Genomic DNA, 25,258 nt, shown 5'->3' with positions numbered 1-25,258 from the left:
AGCGACCGACTCAACCTGTTCTTGGCTTCGACTCAGCCTTCAGAAGAGCTTCCGGGATTCTGGGAAGCTGCTCGCTGAAGAGGAAGAAGCGCAGTCAGGTCGAGCCTACCCACCGTGAAAGTGGCCGGGCTCCTTCCAAAAATCAGAATCTCGGGAAGACGAGAGAGGTGGGATCTGTCTCCCACAGTTGTGAAGGGCTTACCCTCAATGCCTGCCTGATTGGTAATCAGAGCTACCTTAGTCGTGCAGGGGTGGGGATAGCATCCCTCACCGAGAACATCGTAAACGCCCCTTTGACAGGGGTGAGTTTAGTGTTTTCGGCCTCCCACTCTGTGAGAGTGCGCAACAGGGTGGATTGTGCCTGTTCCCTCGGGAAGATGACAGTCTCCTTCGGGACCTTATCCGATCTTATCCAGGCGTGGCCTGGGTAGGGAGGCACTAGGTCGGGTGGGAAGAACTCCAGCTCCTCCAACCTGCGAAGTACCTAGTCCTCGATGGTGAGGGTATCTTCATGCTGAGGAGCATGAAGAGCCAGGTGCACAGGGTTTCCATTATCAAAGGGAGGAAGGCCGGAAGCATCCGAACAGCTAAGATTGAGCCGCTGTTCGGCGATAAAACCCAGAGAGCAAGCTCTCCTGGTTCTGCACCTTCTCTGCCAGAGATTTCACCGAATCACCAGAAGACTTCAGGCCCGAAGCCAACTGGGAGGAGAGTTCGCTAAGTCTGGCCTCCACCCTCTTATCGAACTTCTTAAGAAGTTCAGCGAACGCCTCAGGGTCAAAAAGTCAGGACGGACTCGCCTTGCTTGACCTGGATCTTGATCCCTTCCCAGAGGGGGGAGCTTTGCTCGTAGACGGCACTGGGCTGGGCCATGGCGACTTGAGGGAGCTCGGGGTGAGACCTCTGGGGTTTAAAGGATTTTGTTAAGGTCTTAGTTTCACAGATTTTTACCTTGGGGGACAGTAGACCTTGACCTGTCCTCAAGGGTAAGAGGATTTCTCAAACCCTCTGAAGGAAGAAGCAGAAGAGGAAGGAGAGCTAAAAGAGGATCAGAACATCTGCCTCACTTACCCCCTTACCTGCAACCTGGTGGTCCGGTCAATGCTCATTGGTTCGAGGTTGATGTTGATTGCCCGCAACCTCTCCGCTACCTCTCCGCAGATGGCTTCTTCTTCCTGGGAGGGCTCCGTCATCTCACGGGTCCCAGCGATCAAGGGGCTACCTCATTCAGGACGGCCGCTGAGATCTGGGCGCCGGGTAGAGGAGATTGCAGAGCTCCTCTGAAAGAACGTAGGGCTTCCCGACGCGACGTTCCTCCCAAAACCACTGACCCAGGTCTTGAGGGTCGACACGAAGAGTCGCGGAGCTGCGGTCAGCCTGAAAGAACAGAAGTGCTTACTAACAAAATCTCCAACTGCCATATATATATATCAATAAAGGCCACAAAAATCAAGGGAGAATAACGATTAGCGGACATGCAGCTTACCGACTCATCAACATCAACACTTTCGTAAAGATGTAGCACACTCTCAGCCGCCTGGGTGCCAGACGATCAGGTCCCCACGTGGACCGCGCGGCCGGTGTGAGCGACACACTTCATGTCCACAGGGCTGCTGGAGGACCGCCCTGCACCCAGGTCTCCTGACAACGTACCATCTGTAAGTGGACAGATGATACATGAGTATGCTAATAAGGCTGCCGGAGTAGGGTCGCGGAGATGAGAACCTTAATCTAAAATGACTAACGGAGCATGCAAACGGTCTGGTCAGACCCGCGGAGCAATTCGGATTATAAGGGGATGATATACAAATGATACAAGTAAAAATGTTAAGGACCGCCGAGTAATTCGGTGCTAATAGTAAACCTTAATCCTAGGATCATGCGTCATAAACAATATAACAGATTGCATAGATACTTCGGACACAGTCCGTACAGATATGGTAAAGACATAGTACGGAATGGTTAACAACTAGTAAAAAGGAGTACTTGCCAAAAACAATGGTTATAATACATTGGTTATAAAACTCCGCTTCGATGTCGGGGAATCGAGTTACACCATGCTTATGGTGGCGGCGGGGGAGGCGTGGTGAGCCGTCCCACTCACACATCATACCCACCGGAGTGGTTACATGAGAAAGGGGTAACGGGAGACCCGACAACTCATCGGAGGTAAGACCTGGCAAAGTCAAGATAGATTCCTAGGCCTATGGTCGATGTTCTAGTTATATCGAACAGGGAAAAACAAGGACAATAAATGCTAGCAGAAGAGTGGACACGACGGAGGCCAGTTAGGTGGATAACACTAACTGGACACCGAACGAACTCTCCACGGGGTGTCGGTCTTAAGAGAACGACGTCCCTGGGCAGGGAGAAACTCGGTCACGCTGCGTCTGATGCTAGGGAAAGGGTGAAATAGCCAAGTGGTGGGAACCTGCGTGGCCAGATGGGTGGGGACACCCCTGGACGCCGATATAACCCCCACGGGGTGTCGGTCATGGGAGAACGACAACCAAACGCTGGGAGAATACTGGGTTACACGCCAAATGCTAAGGGGTTGCAAAGTGGTGGTAATCAATTAGCGGTGGCCAGGAGTGGAAAGCACCCCCAGATACCGATAGAACTCCCCACAGGATGCCGGTCAAAGAGATCGGGCGTCCCTGTCGCAGGAGAACTAGGGAAAAACCACCCAATGCAAAGGAAGGGTAAGGAATGGTTAGGCTAGCGACCATTTAAAAAGGCTCAGAGCAACCTCACCCCAGGCTCGCTTCCCAATGACAATTTTTACACGGGTAGGAAGACAAGCCGAGGGATGGAAGGGGAGGTGGGAGGAGGGGAGGGGGAGGGGGAGAGGGAAGACGTACGAATGGTTGCCTCCCCGACACCGACAGCTCGGACAGGAGTAGGCTACGAATGAGAAGACCCTCGCTATTCTAGCGTAACCCACGAACCCAAGAGGGTGGGAAAATCATAGGCCTAATAACACCTATCCGAACCAGACGACACAGTCAGGAGGGCCAACAATGTGGGACTCGCCTACCCACCCATATCTCCTCCAAGCCTCAAACGACCTGGTCGGGGGAGTAGGGAGCAAAGAGCCGTAAGGAGTCTAACACTCTGTGGGCTAACATTCCGAGACCGATCAGCGGCCGGAAGGACTAGCCTAGAGACCCAAAACAGGAACTATCTGACTAAAGTACCACTAAAAGTTAACCAAACGATGTGTGAACATAACACAATTAATATATATCCGTGAAATATAAAATTATAAAAGGACCTCATGTAGATGAGCGGCAAACCACTCGCGACATATGGAACGCGGGTGGTAGATAAATGGCTTGACTTTTACATTAAATCGTAACAATATTAATCCAAAATATAAATGTCATCCGTTATCGTATACATTAGAAAATATCATTAGCATAACAGTACCATCTCAGAGAATATACCCGCTCGCTGGAGGAGGAATGAGACCAGGAAAAAAGGAATTATGATCACAAAGACGGAGAGGGGGAAAAACCTCATAGCCTAAGATAAAGCCGAAGACCCGCCCCACCAGGGAAAGGGTAATTCGAAATAAAAAACTCCGACAAGGAGTTGAATATGTAAATATGTAAATAACACATATATAACGGCACATCGCTTTCGGGGATTTTGAGATTGGGAATCTCTACAGGGCGGAGGCCGGTGGCAGTGGCAACACTCACTCCTTTCCTATACGACTCCATTTATGGAGTTCACTGGGGGTAGTAATCCCAGCATTGCATTTAGCTTTTTCTCTGGTATGTTTAGCAATGAATTTACCTAGAAATATGTGCTAGATGGTTATTTCACCAGGTGACACAGGTCAAAGCCCAGAAAAGGGATTTTGACAAAGGAATAATCTATTTCTGGCGGAAGACCTGTGTCACCCGGTGACACACCCATATTCTCCGTTTCCCCCCCCAGTAGACATACCAAGCTTGGGGGGTGGGTGCTAACCTGGAATGAGACCAAGATGGCGGCTGAGGTGTTGGTTGGCTGGGCAGTGAGCGTTGGGTATGTGACGGCCCCTCACTTTCCAGGGTTTTTGAGATTGGGAATCTCTACAGGGCAGAGGCCTGTGGCAGTGGCAACACACACTCACCCTTTGTGTATACCACATCTATTTTGATTAATAGATGATCGAACTGGGGGTGTAAACTAGCATTCCTGATAGCTTTTTTCTGGTATTTTTAGCAATACTTATACCTAGAAATAAGTGCTTAATGGTTATTTCACCGGGTGACACAGGTCTTCCCCAAGAAATAGATTTTTCCTTTGTCAAAATCCCTTAATTGCCCCCAACAGGACAGAGAAATGTTTCCTCTTCTTCCCCACCAGCTCTTTGAAAAACTTAGTCTTAACATTATTCAAAGCTCTAAGACAAAAAGATAAAATAGCATTCCCTTTACAACAGCCTTAAGGAGAGTGCTTGCAATAAATTTACTCTTTTAACTGCCAACAGTGCTAAATAAAAAGAGGTTTCACAGTAAATAATTCAATGAAACTCATTCCACAGGCTCAAAAGAATCTGCAAATAAAACTTAGACCTGCCTCTAAATTCTAGAGAGAGACTGATATTGACTCAAAGGGGCTTCAATCTCAGCTGATCTCAACACCTTAAGGTGATGATCATTAGCCAGATCTAATAGCACATGATGCAATACCGATGAAAGTATGGAACGATAACCTTGAAAGCAAACAGCAAAAAGTCTTACTATATCTAAGAAATCTGAGAAACTCTGATGTCTACATGGTTCCAGGTGCTGAAAATTCCTCTAGACCAGTGCCCTGTGCAATACACAAACCGCTGCTTCTGATACAAGGCCACGGTTGTTTTCCACTTGATTACGGATGGAGTCCATGATACCCTTGAAAATCCCCTTATTGGGAGGAGACAGTCGAGTGTCTCCAAGCTGTTAAATGTAGGATGCAGAAGTTGGTGGAAGTGCATGGAATTCTGTAGTTTGAGTCGATTTCTCCATAATTGAAGAATAAGAGAGACATCTACCAAGAGAGCTAGAAAGTTTGAAAATCATTTGCTCTGAGGCTACTATTCTTGTACTTGAAATTTGCTCAATACTTCCTGAGAGTAGATAGAGGTGGCAGGCCTGTAAGTCTGAATCAGCCTGAGGGCCCTCAAAGGGGTAGTAATCAACTCGTTGTTCCTGTTCATCTGCATGCTAATAAGTCTACATTTGAGCACTCCTCTAATCCCACAGCAACTGTCGAACTTGCGGATGTAATGGCCACTCTGTAGGTAGTTTTGTTCTTTCTGACCTCTCAATTGCCAAAAACACTGCCTTTCTGCAGAATGAATTATCAAACCAATATCATGTTGTTCATTTCACTCAGAGAAGCAATCTTTCCACTATGACTTTAACGACACTAGTCAACAAGATGGTCCTGGATTACTTACAAGCTTAATGAACATTAACTGTAAGTTGTAATCTCTTATGCCGAGACTGTAATGTAACTGAGCCTGATTATTCTGAAAAAATCCCCAGTGAGGCCATGTTTCCTAACAAAGAAAGCCCTTACCGCTTAGGAAGCTTCCTTCAAGGCTAAAATTCTTCAGGAAGCAGAGTTAGGGTAGTTGACTAAAAATCATAATGCACAGACACTGAGCCAGGTGAGGCAACAGATCTTTGGTCTTTGGAATACTGTCGCCAGAGTTGGCCAACTTGAACCACTGACTCGGTAGAAAAGATTTCTTGCTCCCAAAAATCATCACCATCCATCTATGGGCAATAAATTCCCTATGAATACTTATAGAGGCACTGTACACGAGCCCAAACAAAGCACCTTGAACAGCAATACCTCCTTTGTACATACACCTTGAAGGAACTTGTGTGACTAAAGATGTACTGGTAGGAGAAAAATGTCTTCTGCTCGCCCACCAAAACATCTGATCGTTTGGAAAGTCACTAAAATCATAAAGGAAAAACCAAAAGGCATGGATACAAACATGTAAAGTTATTCAGTCTCAATGTGTCCAAAAATGGCTGCCAATCTCCAGTTGCTTATGGAGCTAGGAAAAAATCAAGAGGTAAAATCCCAGTGAATTACCGCCTGGTCCATTTCATTCTCTCTAATTTACAACCTCCTACTAAAGAATGAGAGACTTCTGCTGGAGAAGACAAAGGAACAGTTATAGAAGACTAAACTAGTGGGGGGTAACTTAAAATGAATCATAACTCTCCTTCACTGCCGCCAGCACATAAGGTTCTGCTCCCAAGTCTCTCCAAGCATGCCAGAGGCTTGCAATTGGCCATCTACCAGAACCTGTGGGCTGGACTTATACCAGAAAGGTATAAAACATGACTTGTACCAATATATCCTTCCTTATTGTCTTAACTTGCGCAGCATAAGCCTTTACTACAGATAGGAGCATAAGTGTTCTCACTTCTTCCAAACCGAGTTAATATAAGCATGAGAACATTAGCCTGCAGCATCAGAAACAGGTTTAAAACTAACATTTTTCCTTGTTAAACACCCGCTGGTGCCAAAAACCCTTAAAGCTGGCTTCGCAAACTCCCTAAGCTGGCGCCCCAACCTCTCTAAGCTGATGCAGAGAAGAGGCAATATACTGAGGAAAAGTTCAATACAAAAGATATAAACTCCAATAATCTAAACTGAGACTCCTTTTCAGCATGTCCAAAGCATTGTCAGTCTTGAGTTCGCCTCTTCACACGAAAGCCAAAACTTCTACCGAAGACGTTTTAAGCACCTGTATCACAAGAGGTGGTGCTATGTGACTTTATAAAAAACCAGAAGACAAGCCCAGGCAGACCTAAAGGGAGCTTTGTGCACCCAAATACGATTAAACTTACGAAAAGCACTCTAACCGAAGGAGAAAGCTTGGGCTCTCTTCTCCAAATACTTAAAAGATGTCTCTTTCCTCAACTAAATTAGGATACAGTGAAGCACAAGGCTCCAGGAAATACCAATCAAACTGAAGGAGATCCTCCGATTCAAACTCTTCTTCCACCAGAGGGCGGCAGGAGACACTGGAGATAGGTGGTGACAGCAGCAGAGTACCAGCATCGTATCCACGCTTGATGAAAAAGGGACAGGGAAATGCAGTCTGAAGCAACTCAGCTAAGTCCACACGAGTCAGCTGTGTGAAAGAAAAGGGGGCCCAAAAGAAAATGGGAAATGTGGGAGGTGGAGGGAAGAGGAGTTATAACAACTGGAGATTATTCCCATGCGACACATCCTTAAAACTATGCAGCTAGAATATTATCTACCTTGGAAACAGCTGAAGATGCTGTAATCACGGTAGATTTGGAAAGAGAAACATTAATCGAGGCAGAAGTAAGAGATTTGCCAATAGCAAAAGAAAAAGCACGTAAGAACAAACAAGTGCATTTCGATGAAGAAAGAGGAATAGGCTAGTAGACATGGATTTAGAACGAGCAAGAGATGAAGAGATTGGTTAAACAATCGACTGAGTCGACCTAACATCAGAATAAGTAAAACTTGCTACAGGCACATTATTTTAAATGAAACTGTCTACTTATACCTACATAATTAGTCCTGTCAGTGCTAACAACCTCATACTAGGTGCCCATTCCAGCGAAGATTAACATTTACCAAAACGATCTTAAATTCATTACGGTATATGAAACTACAAGCATGAAAAGCAGAGAGGCAGGTGATGGAGGGCACAGAACCACACTGCCCTGAGAAACGACCCGGTTCCCTGGCAGCGGACTTTTCCAACTGTTGCAGGGCAGTCCTTGGCTCAGGCTACACATGGGTGAGGGCACCGACACCTCAAATGTGAAAATGATCGCACACTATGAGGGTACCTGGACTGGTTCCCTAACCAATTCAGACAAATCTTGTACTGACCAAAATAAGGTTTACTTCCTGTTCTAAACTCTCAATACACTTGTCCTGAACTGAAAGGGGAGCAGAAGTTGGAGCTAAAGAGGAAGCCTCAGTATTAACTAACGCATTAGCTAAAGAAAAGCCTAGACTGAGTATGGACAACTACAGAAGAAGGACCTGGAGAAGGGGGAAAAATGATAGGCTGATAACCTGACCTAACTAACTGCTTTCGCAATTTATCTGCTTCCCTTCTCTTCCTATACTAACGAACTTAAGCAGAAAGTCCTTCGAAGATCCCTACTTCCTTACATTTATTCTCAAGATCACACTTTATACCATTGCAGCCAGCATAAACAGTGAGTATCTCTTTAAAAAATCAACATCCTGCTGACACAGTAATCATTCCTACAGAACCTGTTGTTCTTAGCCTTGATTCCAGTGGAGGCATCCTAGCAAAAATAAATGTACAGTCCTGTGATAGCAGCAAACAGCCATGAAATACCAACAAGTGCCTATACGCAATGGCAGCAAGGAGAAATCTTACAAGAGCTAAAACATTCCAAATACACCTGGGGGAGAACAGGTATACTACACAGTCATCTGGGCAGCCATTCGATCTTTTGTTTGAATGCTGACTTGCCTATCGGCGCAGAGATACTATAAGCTAACTTTGACGGTAGGTAAGATTCATCCGAAATAAAATAAGCTTCTCAGAAGTTGAATTACCAGCAAACTGAAAAATCTTTGCAAATTACAAAGTATACTAACTTATTGGTGTAAACTGCTAAGCTGCGTTGCACAGGAACTTTTCTTGCCCATCAGTAACTCACTCTGTGTATATAAGCAGGTGTAAATGTACATGTATGATTACATATACAGTATATATAATGGAATCGAGTCTATAACTGAATAAACTAAATATCTTAACATACGCATGAGGGCATACAGAAAATCACTGATAAAGACAGAGAGAGGAAAATAGAAAAGGGCAAGAACTAACTAAGCGATCCCAGGTGCTGAGTTTGAACGATCGTCGGCCATACGAATTAAAATGTTCATCTCCTACAGCATTGGGCAAAAAGAACTAACTGAGATCTTGACCTCGCCTGGTGACCTCTTGCGCACTATAGCATTAACTCAATAACAACCATTGAACGAAATGTATAGACAAGTAAACATGAAACATAAATGGAAAAGGGAAACCCATCAGGACAAAACATGGGAAAATTATACCAGATTTCAGCATCGAATGAATACCCATATATAAGAAGACTCTGGGAGCAGGGCCAGTTAGAAGGTATCAAGGCAGGGAGTGTATGAAATGTGTGGAGAAGTGACAGTGAAAGCTTGAAGTGTCTTGTGAACTTATATAAAATTTCTGAATGCTCATAGACTAAGTAAAATTCTAAGTCCAAGAATTTTACAATGTACTTTTTAAGATAAAGACTCGGTCACTTCTACCCATTGAAAAGGTGGAAAATTTATACATAGTTTGAACCCAAAATAAATGTATTTAAGGTATTTAAGGGGAAACAATTTTCATTTAACGCAAGATATATAAAAGGAAAACTTGTGAAAATATGGAAGATAGCCAACATCTGAGCATGATAAGTGAAGCTCCAACATCGTTAAATATCGAGCAACTTGTTCCTACGGAAGTGAAACCACGCAATACAACTGACAGTTTTCAAGAAGTGAATACCTTCCCCACTGCAGAATATTTGGTGATAGCTTAGGGGATTATTCGAACTCCACAGCCGGCAACAATAAGAGGTAATTGATGTGTGCTGTCCCTAAATCTGCAGACCATCTTCAAGCTGTTTGCCAGCAAAGATCAACCTCTGCTGGTCTAGCAAAGTTTGTAATAAGACAAGATTGACAATATCAAAATACAGTAAGTGAAAGTTGTTTCGCTTATAAAGACAGTTACAAAGTGTAACCAATTAAAAGTGTTCCACCGAAGATTCAGTCACTCCACATGCAAATCTCCACTCCGAAAATTAAGAGTTTAAAAATTAAAAGACAATTTAGCCACAGAGAAGCTCCACAATTATTGATTTTCCTGAAGAAGAAAGAATATTAGTACATCAAACATAAAAGTAGAAGACAAACTTTACGACTGAATTCAAGAAGATACACAGTTTCACTCGGTGAGAGAGAGAGAAATTTTACATAGCGGCCAATGTAGAAGAAAAACGCGCTCATTTCCTTTGCAATCAGCGAGAGAGAGAAAAACAGCAACACCAACGCAAAAAGTTACACGTTTTCCTGACGTCTCCATTCAAGTAAGGCAGCCAAGAAAATTGTACGACCACAGAAAGACGCCCAGATTTGAATATCCTTACATAAATACACATACATAAGATTTAATTTATTTTACTAAAGCTAACATGATGTGAAAACTTCTGTTTGACATTTCCAAAACACAAAAGACTTGTACACTGAGATTCATTAGATACTCAAATTCTTTGGCAACAAATTTTCCTGTTTTACTAATTAGTACTAATCAATTACTAGGACTTTTCCAATATTTGTATTTACTAACCTGTATGATATTTTGTTTTATTTTCTTTTATTGCAATTAAGGGAAATGTTTAGAATTTTTTTTTTGTAAATTATAAGTGATTTTTAAGTTTACTTTAATTCAGGTGGCTGTGTTTACGATTTTTTTTGTGTGATTTTTAAGACCTGGTTTATCTTTCATTTTTTTGAGATATTACTCCCATAACTTAATCACAATTCAGTTATATTTTGTTTAAGAATTTACTTGTCATTAATGAGTAAATGGACAGAAAGAGATTGGCATGCAATAAAAAATTAAGAACTGTTCATACAAGAAGTCAAACAAAACAATTGAAAATGGTACAGTAAACCCCCGTATTCGCGGTCTCACTATTCGCAGACTCACATATGTGCGGATTTCTCTGTGGAACGTATATACCCATTATTTGCAGAAAATTTGCCTATTCGCGGTATTTTTCACTGAGAAATATTCACTAATTACTGTATTTTCATATCATTTTCATGACTAAATGCACTTTTTCAGGATAAACTATTAAAAATACTCAGGTATACATTTTAGAGGGTTTTTATTGTTTAAACTATCAAAATAGGCAGTTCTAGTTTTTTTGGTTTTTTAAGTCCTCCGGATTTTAGCTATTCGTGGACGTGCGAAGAACGACCATCCCGACAAATACCTAGTTTACTGTACTCCTACTCCTTCAGCTCCTTCAAACACAAATTCCAAGGTTGCTGCTAAATCACATGCAAGTGACCATATTATCAAATTTTGGGGAAGGAAAGGAGAACACGATGCTTGTAATTTAGAAACATGGATTGAGCAAGTGGAAACCCATTTGAAAAACATGGCTGGAACAGAAACAGACAAATTAAATGAAGCCAAAGCCTATCTAAATTTGCTGTAAGGAGATATAGGATGTTACATTCATTCTAGTGCCTATACAGCAGAAGAATTAAGAATTGGGAAGAACTATAGCAATACCTGAGGAGAATATATTCCAAAGTAGGCAAAACAGATCCTGTTATCAGTCTTGCAAAGATAGTTCAAGGATGAAGAGCAGACAAAAGAAACTATCCCAGAATGAATCCTCAGTTATTTAGCCATTTCAAGGAATGGAGCCATTTGGTTGCAGACACTCCAGGGTCAGCGATTTTAGGAGGTCAAAAGGTAATAACAAATGAAAACTGCCATAATCTGTTTAGGTTAGCTTTGCTGTTGGGAAAGAGCAGAGATCAGAACGATGACCAAGCTGCAAGTCTAGTATACCAACCAGACCAAGAAATATCAGATGATTTGACAGTAAATTTTTGTACTGCTGGTGTCATGGACATTCCTACTTAGTAGAGGAAAAGACTAGAGCATCAACCTTAAGCCAAACTAAGTGTATTAGCAAAGTTAATGTAAGAAATTAATACAGTGGTAGACCTGTGTTCCCCACCCATGTTGATTTAGAATACAAATTGTCATTTCTTGACACTGAAACCCTAAGAATATAATGTCTGAAAAGGTACCAGGCATATTTCTCCGTACAAAAGCTTAAACCCCTTGGTAGACTGTCTTAATCACAGATGTTCAAGGAAACAAAATCGAACTAGTAGAAGAAATTGATTTACCTTTAAAGAAGAATCCACTTAAGGAAAAGGTCCCAGTAGCAAGGGGGAATCCATTTTGCATTTGCAGATTTATTAACCCTGGAAACGCCTATTGGACGCTATCATACGCGACTAAAAATTGTCTGTTGGCAATAGCCAAATGGAAATACCCTCCCGACTTTCGACTAAAAAATTTCAACCTTCGTCAACTTTGACTTGACCGAAATGGTCGAAAAACGCAATTGTAAGCTAAAACTCTACATTCTAGTAATATTCAAGTATGTACAGGTTCATTTTCCAACAAATTGGAAATCTCTAGACACAATATTTTCGATTTATGGGTGAATCTAGCTGAAAACTTTTCACAGTCGCCCTGCAGTAACTCAGGTACAGCACGCAAATTTTGGGATAATAATGGTGTCGAATGCGGTCGCACTGAGAAGTAGTTTAGCCGGGTACATAAAGTTTTAACGTCTGAAAATGAGCACTAAGTTCCGGAAACTAAGCGTGTTAATGGCAACCCATGGAGCTTTTTATCATTTGGAAAGATTTTCATGAAACCACGATAACTGCCACAATAACCTTCGGGTTACCTTGAATAAGACTGAATGGAGAAAATGCACCTGTAAGCTAAACCTCGTACATTGGCAGTCCTATTCACACGTCATGTGAGTCTTCATTTTTGCAATCAATTGAACAAAGCATCCTGCTATTTCGACCTCCCGTGGCCACCAACGATTTTTGGAACGCAACTTTTTTCCATACAATATTCCTGTCAGAAAATTCTTTTAACCATTACTGTCGCAACGATTGCACTGTTTTATATTAATCGTTACCATGCAAGCTTTTGATCATGGAAATGTTCCACCGAATCTTCTGTATCAAACAACAGAAATGTTCCTGTGTTGAAGACACCAAACGTCTCGAAATTTCACACAAATCACACTACTGCATTGCATTTTAATCTGTCTCAACTTTAACATGCAAATGGTAAAAAATGCAATTTCCTGGCCTTCCATTGATATATGTTTTGTCAATCATGTACCTTTATTATGTCTTCAAATCGCAAAGTTTGTCTAGCAAGCAAGATGTCGAAACATGGTTTGAATTGTCTGAAAAAAAAAAACAATTTTCCTCACACCAGCCAATAACAAACATCCTCAGAAATTCTGTCATGTTGATCGTCAGTTTGCATCAGCAATAACTAGATAACACATAAAGCCAGTATATCATGAAAACCTGCGCAATTTCACTGGTGAATACAGTGTCCTGAGCGAGCTGATGTTGTCAGAAGTCCGATCGGTTTTGACGAATATTTTCCATAAATCACTTAACCGCCCACTCAGCCTCAACCACGAGCAACAGTAACTCTGACCTCCGAAATGACCCACCGCACGACTGGACCCTGGAACTCTACATTCAGCCTGACGCCGTCAACTCATACCGACGATTAGTAACAAATTGGAAGTCTCTATCCTCGCACCTATTTTGATTTATGGTGAATTTTTAAAAAAATATCATCCTTCAGCGCTGCACACAGTAATCCTCGAGGTGAACATCTCAGAAATCACCCAACGTCATTCGCCAACCTTTAAATCATCCTATATTAGTTGTTACATGGCTGTTTTATATCCCGAAAAGCGCGCTTCAGCCTGCTAACAAAAATAAGCCCAAGCCCTGTAGCGCTTCATTCAATTGTCATTAACAATTCAGCTATTGGGGCCTTGCTTTGAGTATGTTTAGGGACTGCATTGGCGTGTCCAAATGGTGTTAAACTGCATGTGAGTCAAACACTTAAAAAGTCCAACAAATATTCAATCCCGTGTGTCAGCTTCATTTCTCAACAAACACAAGTTCTACCATACAATTGATTCCTGGTGAATTTGAAAAAATATTTTCTTACGTCCATGTATGATCACCACTACTTGCATTTTGTGCAAATATTTTGATCATGTTGCTTTGATTGTTCCACTGAATCTTCTAGATTAAACTGTATGTTTAGTTGTGAAGACACCGAAATAAAATTAACTCATTATGCTTATGTGCATTGTATTACAGCCGATTAATCTGTATACGATTTTTTTTTCGAATATTCCAATATTTATGCAAATTTTTTCATTTGTGGAATTACTCAAACTGCCTTCAAAAAAATGACCAAAGATGTCTAGACATAAAACTGTGTTTTGTCTTGTCTGTGATTTAGAAAACATTTTGGCTCTGCACCAGCCAATAACAACCTAATTGATTCATACGGGAACCAGCAAATAAACTTTACAACAAAGGGCCAATTGTTATCGAACTATGGTTCCTAGATGAGGAATCCAATTTGTATCGTCACCAGAGAACAATTAGTGATTAGAAGGAAGTAGAAACTGTAGAATACCACTATGTAAAATGATTAGAAGAAGAAACAAAACTCAGAAAACCTCCTTGCTGAAAAGTATCTTTATCTTAAAAAAAGATAACACAAAAAATGGATATCAAGTATGTAACACAAATGTACAACTTATCAGTAATAACCTAGAATATACCCAGGAAACTTACCTGAAATTAGATAGGGAATTAAGACTTAAACCAGGAGAAAGCACCAGGATAGAATGCACAGTAAATCCATTATATGAAGGAAAAGAAGTTCTAATCCTCACAGAAGGAGCACAAGTACTATTCCTCCAGCTCTACACGAAGTTTGGACAAGGTAAAATAGTTTTACAAGTTATAAATAACAGAAGTCCTCAAGGAGTTACTCTATGATTTACCAGAGATTTATGGTGACCAAATCTCATTCCATAGAATTCCCTTGCTCTTACTGGCTCTTTTAGAGAGAGGCAAGTGATCAATCAATGATCTAACATTATAACATGTACCCTCCACGATGCATAATTGGACACTGGAGATATGAGGGCACAACCATTTTCGTCAACTGGCCCACGTCATCGTCAAAAGAACAAAATTAGCAAGAAAGAGAAGTGGTGTTGAGCATGCACATCCCCTCTTGTGAACGTCCGGATTACGGAGGGGATCGCTGGTTTCCGACTTTCAAACAAAGGTTGTTGATGAAGCCGTTTGTTAAAGCATTCGCCTGGTGAGCCAGACCCCTTGGGAAAAAAAAATTTGTTCAGTGACCTTAGGTTTGAAGGGACATGGCAGAGCATTTTTCGAACCCCAAAAAACCTGACCATTTTCAAAAATGCATCTGCAAGAGCCTTTTAGTTTTATTGGATGTAGATTTGAACCGCTTCCTAAAACACATGTGATGATATTAAAGCTAGATTTTTGATTTTTCAATTATTTTTCGAGATATGATTTTTTTTTAATGAAATTTTCCAGAAAATTACAGAAAAAAATTGTAAAAATCAGACGTGCAAAATAAAAGCTTTGTTTTAAACCATGTACAGATGCTTAAATTTCATTTAGTTTAGTCATGCCTAGGGAGGAGATGCATTTTAAAGGCAAACTTATGTTTGAGAAACGGGCCTTCAAAGTTTTAGTTACATAAAAAAGTAAAGGGACTTCAAGACTGTGTTACAATGAATTCTATGGTTTTAATTTTATTTTGGGTGTAATTAGTGCAAAATGATATAAATAAGAATGATAATTGATTGTTGCCATAACAATACATTCTTATAAATTTGGGTTCCTGGTCCCCACCTGTCACGATCTTGCTGCGAAGTGTGCTCACGGGTATCATGGTTGCCTACACTTTTTATTAATGTCTCGAATCATCCACTTGCCAAATGGATCCTGGGAATGCTGCGCACCCACACCTGTCGGGATTCGTGAACCCAAGTAGTTCATCCCCTGTCTTGCTTCCTCTATTGGATGATCATTTTATTTTCAGGATCGTCTAGGAAAGGCAGGAGGCAGAGGAATAGCAGACACACAAAAATAAGTTACCTGAGAGGAGGACGAACAAATAAAAAAAGAGGTTTATGGAAGATGGATGGGAAGGTCTCTGGTCAGCAGAGGATCGCCGAGGAGGCTGGAAAAGATGGAGCAACAGATAATGTAAGGGCGGAGATGAAGCCCCTCTAACTAATTTCTTGAACTCTTTCTTCTGCTTGCACACCGGACCATTCCCCCTCAATAATCCTGAAACATATCCAAAGCATGAATTCTGGACACTCTTGGACCTTTAGGCCAATGTTAGAGAAACCATTCAAAAAATAATCTTCACCAAGGTCTGTACCCGTCAAAAAACCCAGTCCGTCTTATATTCCACTTACATCCAACTCTCGGATTCCACAAACTACGTCAAAGCCAGATGGACGTGTGCGTTGCTCACGGCTAGGAATAAAAACACAGGTTACAGTGGATATTCAGAAACAGTCGGAGTTTGAGTTCAAAAGCTGAAGTTTTCTGCACCATATAACTGAAACACTGACTTCAGACTAAGCCAGACCGAAAGAAGTGATTTAGGAGTAAACTCTTTTTACATTTTAAAGCCAAACTGGAACCCGTCAGGAGAACGACTCAAATTTTGCATAATATATCTAACCCAAACCTATTCTTTATCACACCTATCATGTGATTCTGATAGACATTATCAACATTAAATTTATCAATAATACAAGTTGTTAGGTTTTTTTTTTTAGCGACCTGTTCCTTAAATACTTCTACAGGATACCCTACTATCTGGAGGCTTGTGGTTTTATGGGCCGTAGCCTCAGCACCCTCATTAACCTGGTTCTGGAACAGGCACACTGTTGAAGGACTTCTGTCTTTGGGTCACACATGACTACTATCATAGTCTGCAAAATAAACTTCTAGCTCAAATTTTCCATACTAGGCTGTGTCTCATGAAACTTATTAAGCTATCTGTTTGACCACCTACTGAATCGATTAAATTTCTCATTGATCTGCTTAATAGAAAATCTCTCACACCTAAATGGCAATTAGAATCGACTCTGCATTTAACCCAAATTACTAACCAAAGGTGCATATTTTCAGATTAATCCCTCCATCTCTTGATATTTTCAACATTAATCTCAATGAGTCTGCACACTACTGAATTGATAAAGTTTCCTACATACTAAATTGACAATATTTTATGCTCGTGTCTCAAATTTACAATATTTTCTTGGCACTAATAAATGTGAGCCAGCATTCATCTCTCTCGAGGTCGATGTCGAAATTAATAAAGTTTCAGAAGGTGAAATAAAGTGATAACCAATTTATCTAAAGTTTTAGTGACATTTCCATCTACTTTTCAGAAAAACTAGAAGAAACCGGTAAATACAATGAGGTTGAACACCAGATGGTAAAAATACAAGGTCACTCGGCCAATGAACTAAACCTCACACTGCTGATAAACAAATTCATACGTTGGGAACAATGGTTGATTTTAGTAGGAGTGTTGGCGCATTTTGTAGTTACTTCTCGTTGCCAATAGAGTTTGTTGCAGCTCAAGTGACAAGATTTTACTTGCAGCGTTGGCAACGCTGGCTGTTAATTCCCAATAGGGCATTAAGTAATTCTAGTTAAGTATTATTAGTTTTATGGTTACCACTGAGCTGATTAAAGCAGCTCTTTAGTGTCTTCTTCTCGAAGAAATGATTGATTTATTTTGGGCACGTGGCTAAGTGATTCTGATTTACTAGAGTTAAACTATAATCCTAGTTTAATCTGATATATTGTAATTATATTTTTGGGATTTATGGCAATTTATCTAATAAATTTCGTTATATTTCATGGGCTGGTCGGGAAGTGAACTCCGGCCCATCAGTGACAGTCTGAAGCTCAACTCAGGATATGGAGGATTGACAGGTGATTCTGATGCTGGGGGATTAAACTATAGTTCTAGTTTATTGCAATATCTAATATAGTGAGAGTTTTAACTTTTGAATCATATTTTGGTTTTTGGGCTTCTTCTCCCATTCATCCAGAGGATTTATTATCATCATCTTAAGCCACTTTTGGCATATGGCTGTTGATTCTGTCAAAGCTCTGTAACTATAAAAGCCAATGATGTTTTCCATTGGATTCTTATTTTACTTCAAAAAATGGCTGGTTTATCTAAATGACAGGTAGATCTAAGCCGGCTGTGGCTACTACTGGGCTGGGATTTGGCAGTTGACATTTCTCTGGGAACTTTGGGTAGATGAACAAAGAATTTAGTCACTGGGGTTTGAGCTATAATTCTAGTGTATTACTAATATTTTATAATTTGTATTTTGGGATTTATGGCGATTTATCTATAAGATTCCGTGACATTTTGTGGTTACTTTTCGATCAACCAGAGGGTTTTCCGGATTATCTTGCTATTTTTGATGTTTCCATGATCTTCGATAATAAAAATGGAGAAAAAATTTTATTTTTTTCAGAGAGCTGGTAACGACCTGAACCGTTCGCTATAGACCAAACAGAGATAATGGCTCCTTGGTCTTTTAACAGCCCTGTTGTAAACAAGAGGGCGGATGCACATGCGCAATAGTCACTTCTCTTTCTTGCAGGTTCTTTTGATGTTTGAAAAACTGGGTTCAGCTTTGCTGAAGATAAGGGAAAGTGCCCTCTTATCTTTGAGTCCATTATATACTCCATCACGTGTTAAAATGTTAATCATTACGACACAATACCTGGCCAGAAAGACCAACTGGAGGAGAATTCTTTGATATTAGTTTGGTCACCAAGGAGCTCTGGTAAACCATAGAAGATAACTCCTTGAGGGTGAAACAAGCGACTATGCTATAAAAAAAAACTAACTGAGATCTTGACCTCGCCTGGTGACCTCTTGCACACCATAACATTAATCGACAACCGCTGAACGAAATGTACTGATAAGTAAGCATGAAACATTAATGGAAAAGGGAAGCCCATCTGGACAAAAGTTGAGAAAATTATACCAGATTTCGGCATCAAATGGATACCCATATATACGAAGACTCTGGAAGCAGGGCCAGTTAGAAAAAGGCATCAGGGCAAGGAGTTTGTGAGATGTGTGGAGAAGTGACATTGAAAGCTCGAAGTGTCTTGTGAACTTATATAAAATTTCTGGATCCAAAAATTTTACAATGTGCCTTTTAAGATAAAGACTCAGTCACTAAGAAAAAGTATATCTTAGTTTAACCAGACCACTGATTAACAGCTCTCCTAGGGCTGGTCCGAAGGATTAGATTTATTTCACGTGGCTAAGAACCAACTGGTTACCTAGCAACGGGACCTACAGCTTATTGAGGAATCCAAACCACATTATGACGAGAAATGAATTTCTATCACCAGAAATCAATTCCTCTAATTCTTCACTGGCCGGTTGGAGAGTTGAACGCTGGGCCAACAGCGTGCTAGCCGAGAGCTCTACCCACCCCTCCAATAAAGAACTATCTACCAATTGAAAAGATGGAAAGTTTATATATAATTTGAACCCAAAATAAATGTATTTAGGGGAAACAATTTTCATTTGACCCAAGATGTATAAAAGGAAACACTTGTGAAAATATGGAAGTTAGCCGACATCTGAACGCGATCAGTGAAGCTCTAACATAGTTAAATACAGGCAGTCCCCAGTTATCGGTGGGGTTCCGTCCCCGATGGCGTGACGATAACTGAAAATTGCCGCTAACCATAAATCGGCGATAATAGCACTGATCCCTGGTTATCGGCACCGATAACCGGTTAGCAGCGCCAATAACTGGTGATCAGTGACGAAAATCTGGCTATCATCGTCGCTAGACGAGCACCGTAAAACCGGGTCACTGGTAACCGAGGCTGCTGATAACCAGGGACTGCCTGTATCGAGCAACTTGTTCTTACGGAAGTAAAAGCACGCAATACAACAGACAGTTTACAAGAAGTGAATACCTTCCCCACTACATATACACATATACAACACACTGAGGTAAACTACAGTGCATACTTGCTGTGCATTTATGTGCTCTTCTCTTTATTTGGGTTATCCTTTATTGCTATATATGTGGTATGGCATACAAAAATTTAGAATCCTTCCTCGTCCTAAACACATCATAATTTACTTCAACTTAGGCAATCATATATCATGGTAGTTTTGCATCTCTCTCTCTCTCTTTCTTATTACAAATTTATCAAAGGTTTCAACCAACGACATATGATACCCAAAGCTCTAGTAGCTTTAGATGTGTTTCAGATGGCATGAAGATTTCATAAATAACAATTGCTGTAATACGTTTTTAATAACCACTGCACACACTCAATGAAATATTAGATTTTTAATGAGGTACAAAAATGCAGTACTAATTGTTAGCTACTTGTTCAATATAAAATCAACAGGTGTACATGTACATGCAAGTGTGTGTATTTATGTACACATGCATGCATCATGTTGATATGCTTGCTTGCCTTTCTCTTTCTGTCTCTGGTTATTCTTCATAAAGAACAGATTTTTCAAGTCTAGCTCACATAAGCAGTTCTGGCATTATTCACATGTAAGCAAGAGAGAGAGAGAGAGAGAGAGAGAGAGAGAGAGAGAGAGAGAGAGAGAGAGAGAGAGAGAGAGAGAGAGAATTTAATTTTTACACTCTTTTCATAAAATTTATATACAATATGCAATATGCAGCACAGTTTGGTTGTAAATTTGTAAAGAGTACTGTACAGTACACTGTATTCTGTGTTATTTATAAGCATATATATACTGTACAGTACTGTGTAGTTAGTAAAAAAATAGGAAAAAAAGGTTACAATGTTACAAAGTTGTCATTTTATTTTACATCTGTAGTGTTTTCTACTGTATCCACAAATTTCCAATTTTCGCATGAGCCTTGGATGTATTATTGTGGAGAATCAAGGGAATACTATAGCCAATACTTCTCTTATTAATGGCTCAACTGTTTGCTCATATATGTTACAATTTACAAACATTAATGACTACTCTAATAAATTTCACATGACTGAATCCTATACCTTCATGGTTTAAAATGCTAAGGATCACTGGTACCTATTATGGACTGTGCAGCAGTGATGACTTTTGTATCTTTGTCTTATGTCTATGTCTTTTTAGATTTTTAACATTATATATCAAATTATTACCTAAAACTCAAAATATTGATATAAAGTTACTACTTTATATTTTCTTTTAATTCTAAGTATAAAAACAAGTTTTTGAACGTTAAATACCAAACGATTACCTTTAAAATTTATCCCATCATATTTGCGTTACATGAAAATACAGAACTGACCAAAAAGATATTAATGTATAAAACCAAACTAGTTATAATTTGTATAACTCATCCCTACTTCTTTCATTACTGTTTGTGAAAGTGTTAAAATTATCCCAGGTACTTCTGAAAAATGTTACAAATTTTCACAGCAAAAAATGACAAATTTTTAAAGTAAGTTGTATTTTTCCTAACATACAAACGTGAGGTCTTTACATATGGGATTAACTTTTAGTGAGCTGGAAAACCGGCTGTTTATACGTTTGCAAGGCGATTATGGCATGTAATAGCTACCGATGGTAAGGGGGAAGCACCGCCCACCAAGTCGGTGTGCATTCAATTCCACGCAGTTTACCTTTTTGCCCACATGCCTTTTCATAAAATATGGATAGTTTGTCAATGGCCTAAATACACAGCCTTTGGTGATTTAAGTAGAAAAGCTCCTGCATTGCTACAGAGTTCAGTTTTAACTTTTGTTAATGTTCCTTCAAGAAGCACCCTTATTTTTCATTTATCTGTTGCAACACACAGGAACCACCAAGAATCACTTGCAAAATAAAAGTAGGCTATTTGAAACAATTCACAAGAATTAAAGACTGGCAAAACTATAACTAAAGTAGAAAAAACAGAGAGACACTTACTTTGAATAACTTTCCTGAAGTACCTCTATATTTTCATTAAGTTGCTTGATGATGCCTTTACTACTAGCATCAACAGCATCCAGTCGAATGGAACTTGATGATGTCACCTCTTCTAGTTCTTCAGTTTTAGCTCGCAGCTGTCGTTTTAAAAATTTGTCATTTGACTTACTTTCTTCCTCTAGTCTTTTGAAATTGGCGAGAGTAATTTGGTATTCCCTTTTCAATTCTTCATGAACAATTCGAAGTGATTCACAGTCACCTCTGGACAGAACAAGGTGATCTTCTAACTCTTGAATTCTAACAAGAAGTTCCTCTCTTTGCTCTTCATGTTCCTTTACACGAAGTCCATGTGCTGTTAAGGAACTGTCTTTTTCATTTAACAAGGTAATGATTCTGTTATCTTGGGAACTTATACGCTGATGAAGATTTAGAATCTCCTCGTGATGCTCTTCCTTCTTTTTACTAAATTCTACTTTCATCTGTTCTAATTCACTTTCAATTCTTTCTTTATCTTTTACAGCTCTGATGTACTCTAACTGCTTTCCATTTAAAGCCATTTCAAGTCTGACAACCTCCTGAGATAATTTTTTTATATTTGAATTATAATCATCCTTGATTTTCAAAACTTCTGCTTGTGCCTTTCCTCCCATTTCTTCCATAAGTGATGAAACTGTGCTCTCTAACCGAGATACTTCATCCAAAGCATGTTTTTCTCTTAAGAGTGCAGCATCCTTTTCAACCAGTGCATCCTCGGCAATACGTACGCTTTCTGAGACACGTTGCTTGGCATCTTCTAACCTGTCATTTACAGTTCCAAGCACTTTGGTGAGGTAATCCTGTCATTAAAGAATGGCTAAAGTACAAATTCCATAGACCATATAAGGAGACTAGTCCTCACTTATCTATTTTGATTAAATGTTTACTAGTGTAAATGGATAAAAATTTAATTAAATTAAATACAAAAATAAAGCTACTATGTAGCAGGTAATAAAAAAAAACAAATGCTGGATGAACCAATGATATGGTAAGTATAATTTGTAGACTCTCACCTTAAAAAAATTGCCAGTAACACCTCAACTTAATGGACTTCTGAACTCATCAACTGCATTACTATCATTAGTTTTTGTTATGCTACCGTTTTTTTATGTTAAACATATTTCAATAGATCACTTAAATTGAATGTTAAGTGTAATGTACAAGTTAGATTTGGTTATGAACTATGTGGAATTGCAGTCACTGTATGATATCTATTAAAGTACTTCAGCATTTTACTTGTTTGTTCACTACTAGCAATTTCAGAGGCCAAAGTTAAAGAGAACCAAAGTTTATACGCACAGTATCCTTAAAAGTAAGGCACGACATTCTAGAAAACCGAATAATTAGCTCTTAAATGAATAAACATATAATTAAAAATGAAAATCATACCTTACTCTTCTGCAAAGATTTTGCCTGAAGTAACAGGACACGCAAGTCTTCACTCTGATCTGCAAACTGCTTGTTAAGGTTGACATACGACTCCCTTAACTCTAAACTGGACTCATCCTTTTCTTTGTCTGCAGTCTTGAGTAAGTTTATTTCCTTCCCAGACTGTTCCAGTTTAAATATGAGACCATCAATCTGAATTGAGAAGTTACAAAAAAAAATATGAAAAATATAAAAATCAAGACTTAATTTCACAGCTTTTTAATTTACACAATACAGTACAGTATGCTCTTAATTATCAGTGATAATGAATTCTCAACCACACTAAATAATAATAGAATACTGATAACTGCAACCCCTCCCCTAAAGGCACCTACAAGAAAACACTGTAACAGAATCCTCTTCTGTACAATATATACAAATACAGTACATGTATTAATCCACTGGTGATTTATGAAAATGTGGCTATCCAGTTAGGCACTAAAGCACTAACAATTAATTACCAGTGTCAGATAATGATAATAAGCATCTTTTTTAAGCAAATCTAAAGACAATACAAGAGAGAAAGGTAAAGTAATTTCAAATATACTTTTATTTCATACCTTCATATACATTCTTCCAACATCAAATACAATCAGTAATATATACAACAGTAATACAATACAACAGTAATTCATGGGTGTTTACAAAAGTGAACAGGGAACAAAACATCCCTTAAAAGAGAGAGAGAGAGAGAGAGAGACTTGATACTTTCTTTTACTTACACTTTCATAAAAATCACCCAAATCCAGTAACATACAATTTCAGTCTTTCTTTTAATGTTTTTTTTTTTATTATTCATTCTGATATTTCTTATGTTCACTCCCTAACTCTTATCTTAACTTATTAGTTGTCATTTCCTAATCTTTTCCAATCTTTTTCTCTTTACTAATCAATCATCAGAATGTCAACAAATTAACTTAAAGATAAGAGAGAGCGAGTGAACATGAGAAACATCTGAATGAATAAAAAAAAAAAATGAAAAGAAAGACTGGAATTGTATGTTACAGGATTTGGGTGATTTTTAAGAGTTTAAGTAAAAGAAAGTGTCAAGACACACAGTCTCTCTCTTCCCCCCCCTCTTTTTTTAAGGGATATTATGAGTGTATTCCTAGACTATGCCTGAAGGGTAGAAGGGAGGGGATATGATCCCCAAATGTCTGCTTGCTTCAACATAGATGATATCGAACCATTTTGTTTATGATTTTCCATTTCATGTGTAATTATTATTATCTGAACTGATTTCTATGTGTTTTACTACTATGTAATGTGGTTCTATATTAAGAACATCTATGTACCAGCACACAAACACCCATATTGTCTGACCTTGTGACACAGTAGTATGTTCAACTCACAAACGGAGTTACTAGCATCAATTCTTACAAAAGTCACAATCTTCATTTTGCCTGCGGAGGATGAAAAACCATGATATGAAAAACAAGTGCCCTACCATGTTTTGATGAAAATTGGCTGCCTGACTGGTCTCTACATTACTGTACAGCCTTGTAATTGGCTGACATATTCTACCTCACAAAACAGCAACTAATCAAAGCATTTGTTTCTGTTACATATAGCTTTGAAATGGGATGGGAAAAAAATGCATGTGGTGTACTGTACATGATTTTCAAGTGTTTAAAACCAAAATACTGTATAGTAATCCTTCAACTATCTGGATTAATAGAACCATGTCCCTGTTGGATAATGATGAAATCCAGATACAGTGATGGCAAGTAAAACAATTTATGGGTGTGCAAAGGCAACTCCATATCCTTCCTCACATTACTTTGTCAATACTGTAAAACCGTAAACACTAAACTGAAAATTTTATGCAAAAACCAATTATCTACCTTACTTTCCCATATCTGTAACAAAATACAATAAAGCCTACAAGAGGCTGTTCAAAAATTATGTAACATGTTTTTTGGTCATTTTTTTACCACCTCGCCTCCTTGTCACATCATAACACATGTCCAGACCTGCCCAAGAAAATTATGTACCATCAGCTAGTCACCCCGCCAAATTAGTATGTTTTTTTTTTAAATGCAACAATATATTAAAGTCTAGCCT

At 39.3% G+C, this 25,258-nt stretch overlaps 1 protein-coding gene across 1 annotated transcript in view; it reads right to left on the bottom strand.

The window, feature by feature from the left end:
- Positions 1–25,258, bottom strand: part of LOC136834115 (sodium channel and clathrin linker 1-like) — a 191,581-nt gene that overhangs the window by 55,682 nt on the left and 110,641 nt on the right. The window contains exons 11-12 of the mRNA XM_067096374.1: positions 23,156–23,409; positions 21,731–22,566 (exon numbers count right to left, since the gene is read on the bottom strand). Of these exons, the coding sequence (XP_066952475.1) occupies positions 21,731–22,566; positions 23,156–23,409 (1,090 nt within the window). The remainder of the gene's footprint in view (positions 1–21,730; positions 22,567–23,155; positions 23,410–25,258) is intronic.

The sequence above is a fragment of the Macrobrachium rosenbergii genome, chromosome 53, assembly GCF_040412425.1.
Source record: "Macrobrachium rosenbergii isolate ZJJX-2024 chromosome 53, ASM4041242v1, whole genome shotgun sequence".
Classification (NCBI taxonomy): Eukaryota; Metazoa; Arthropoda; class Malacostraca; order Decapoda; family Palaemonidae; genus Macrobrachium; species Macrobrachium rosenbergii.
The sequence above is the reverse complement of the archived record's forward strand: the minus strand, read 5'-3'. Positions and strand labels throughout refer to the sequence as shown.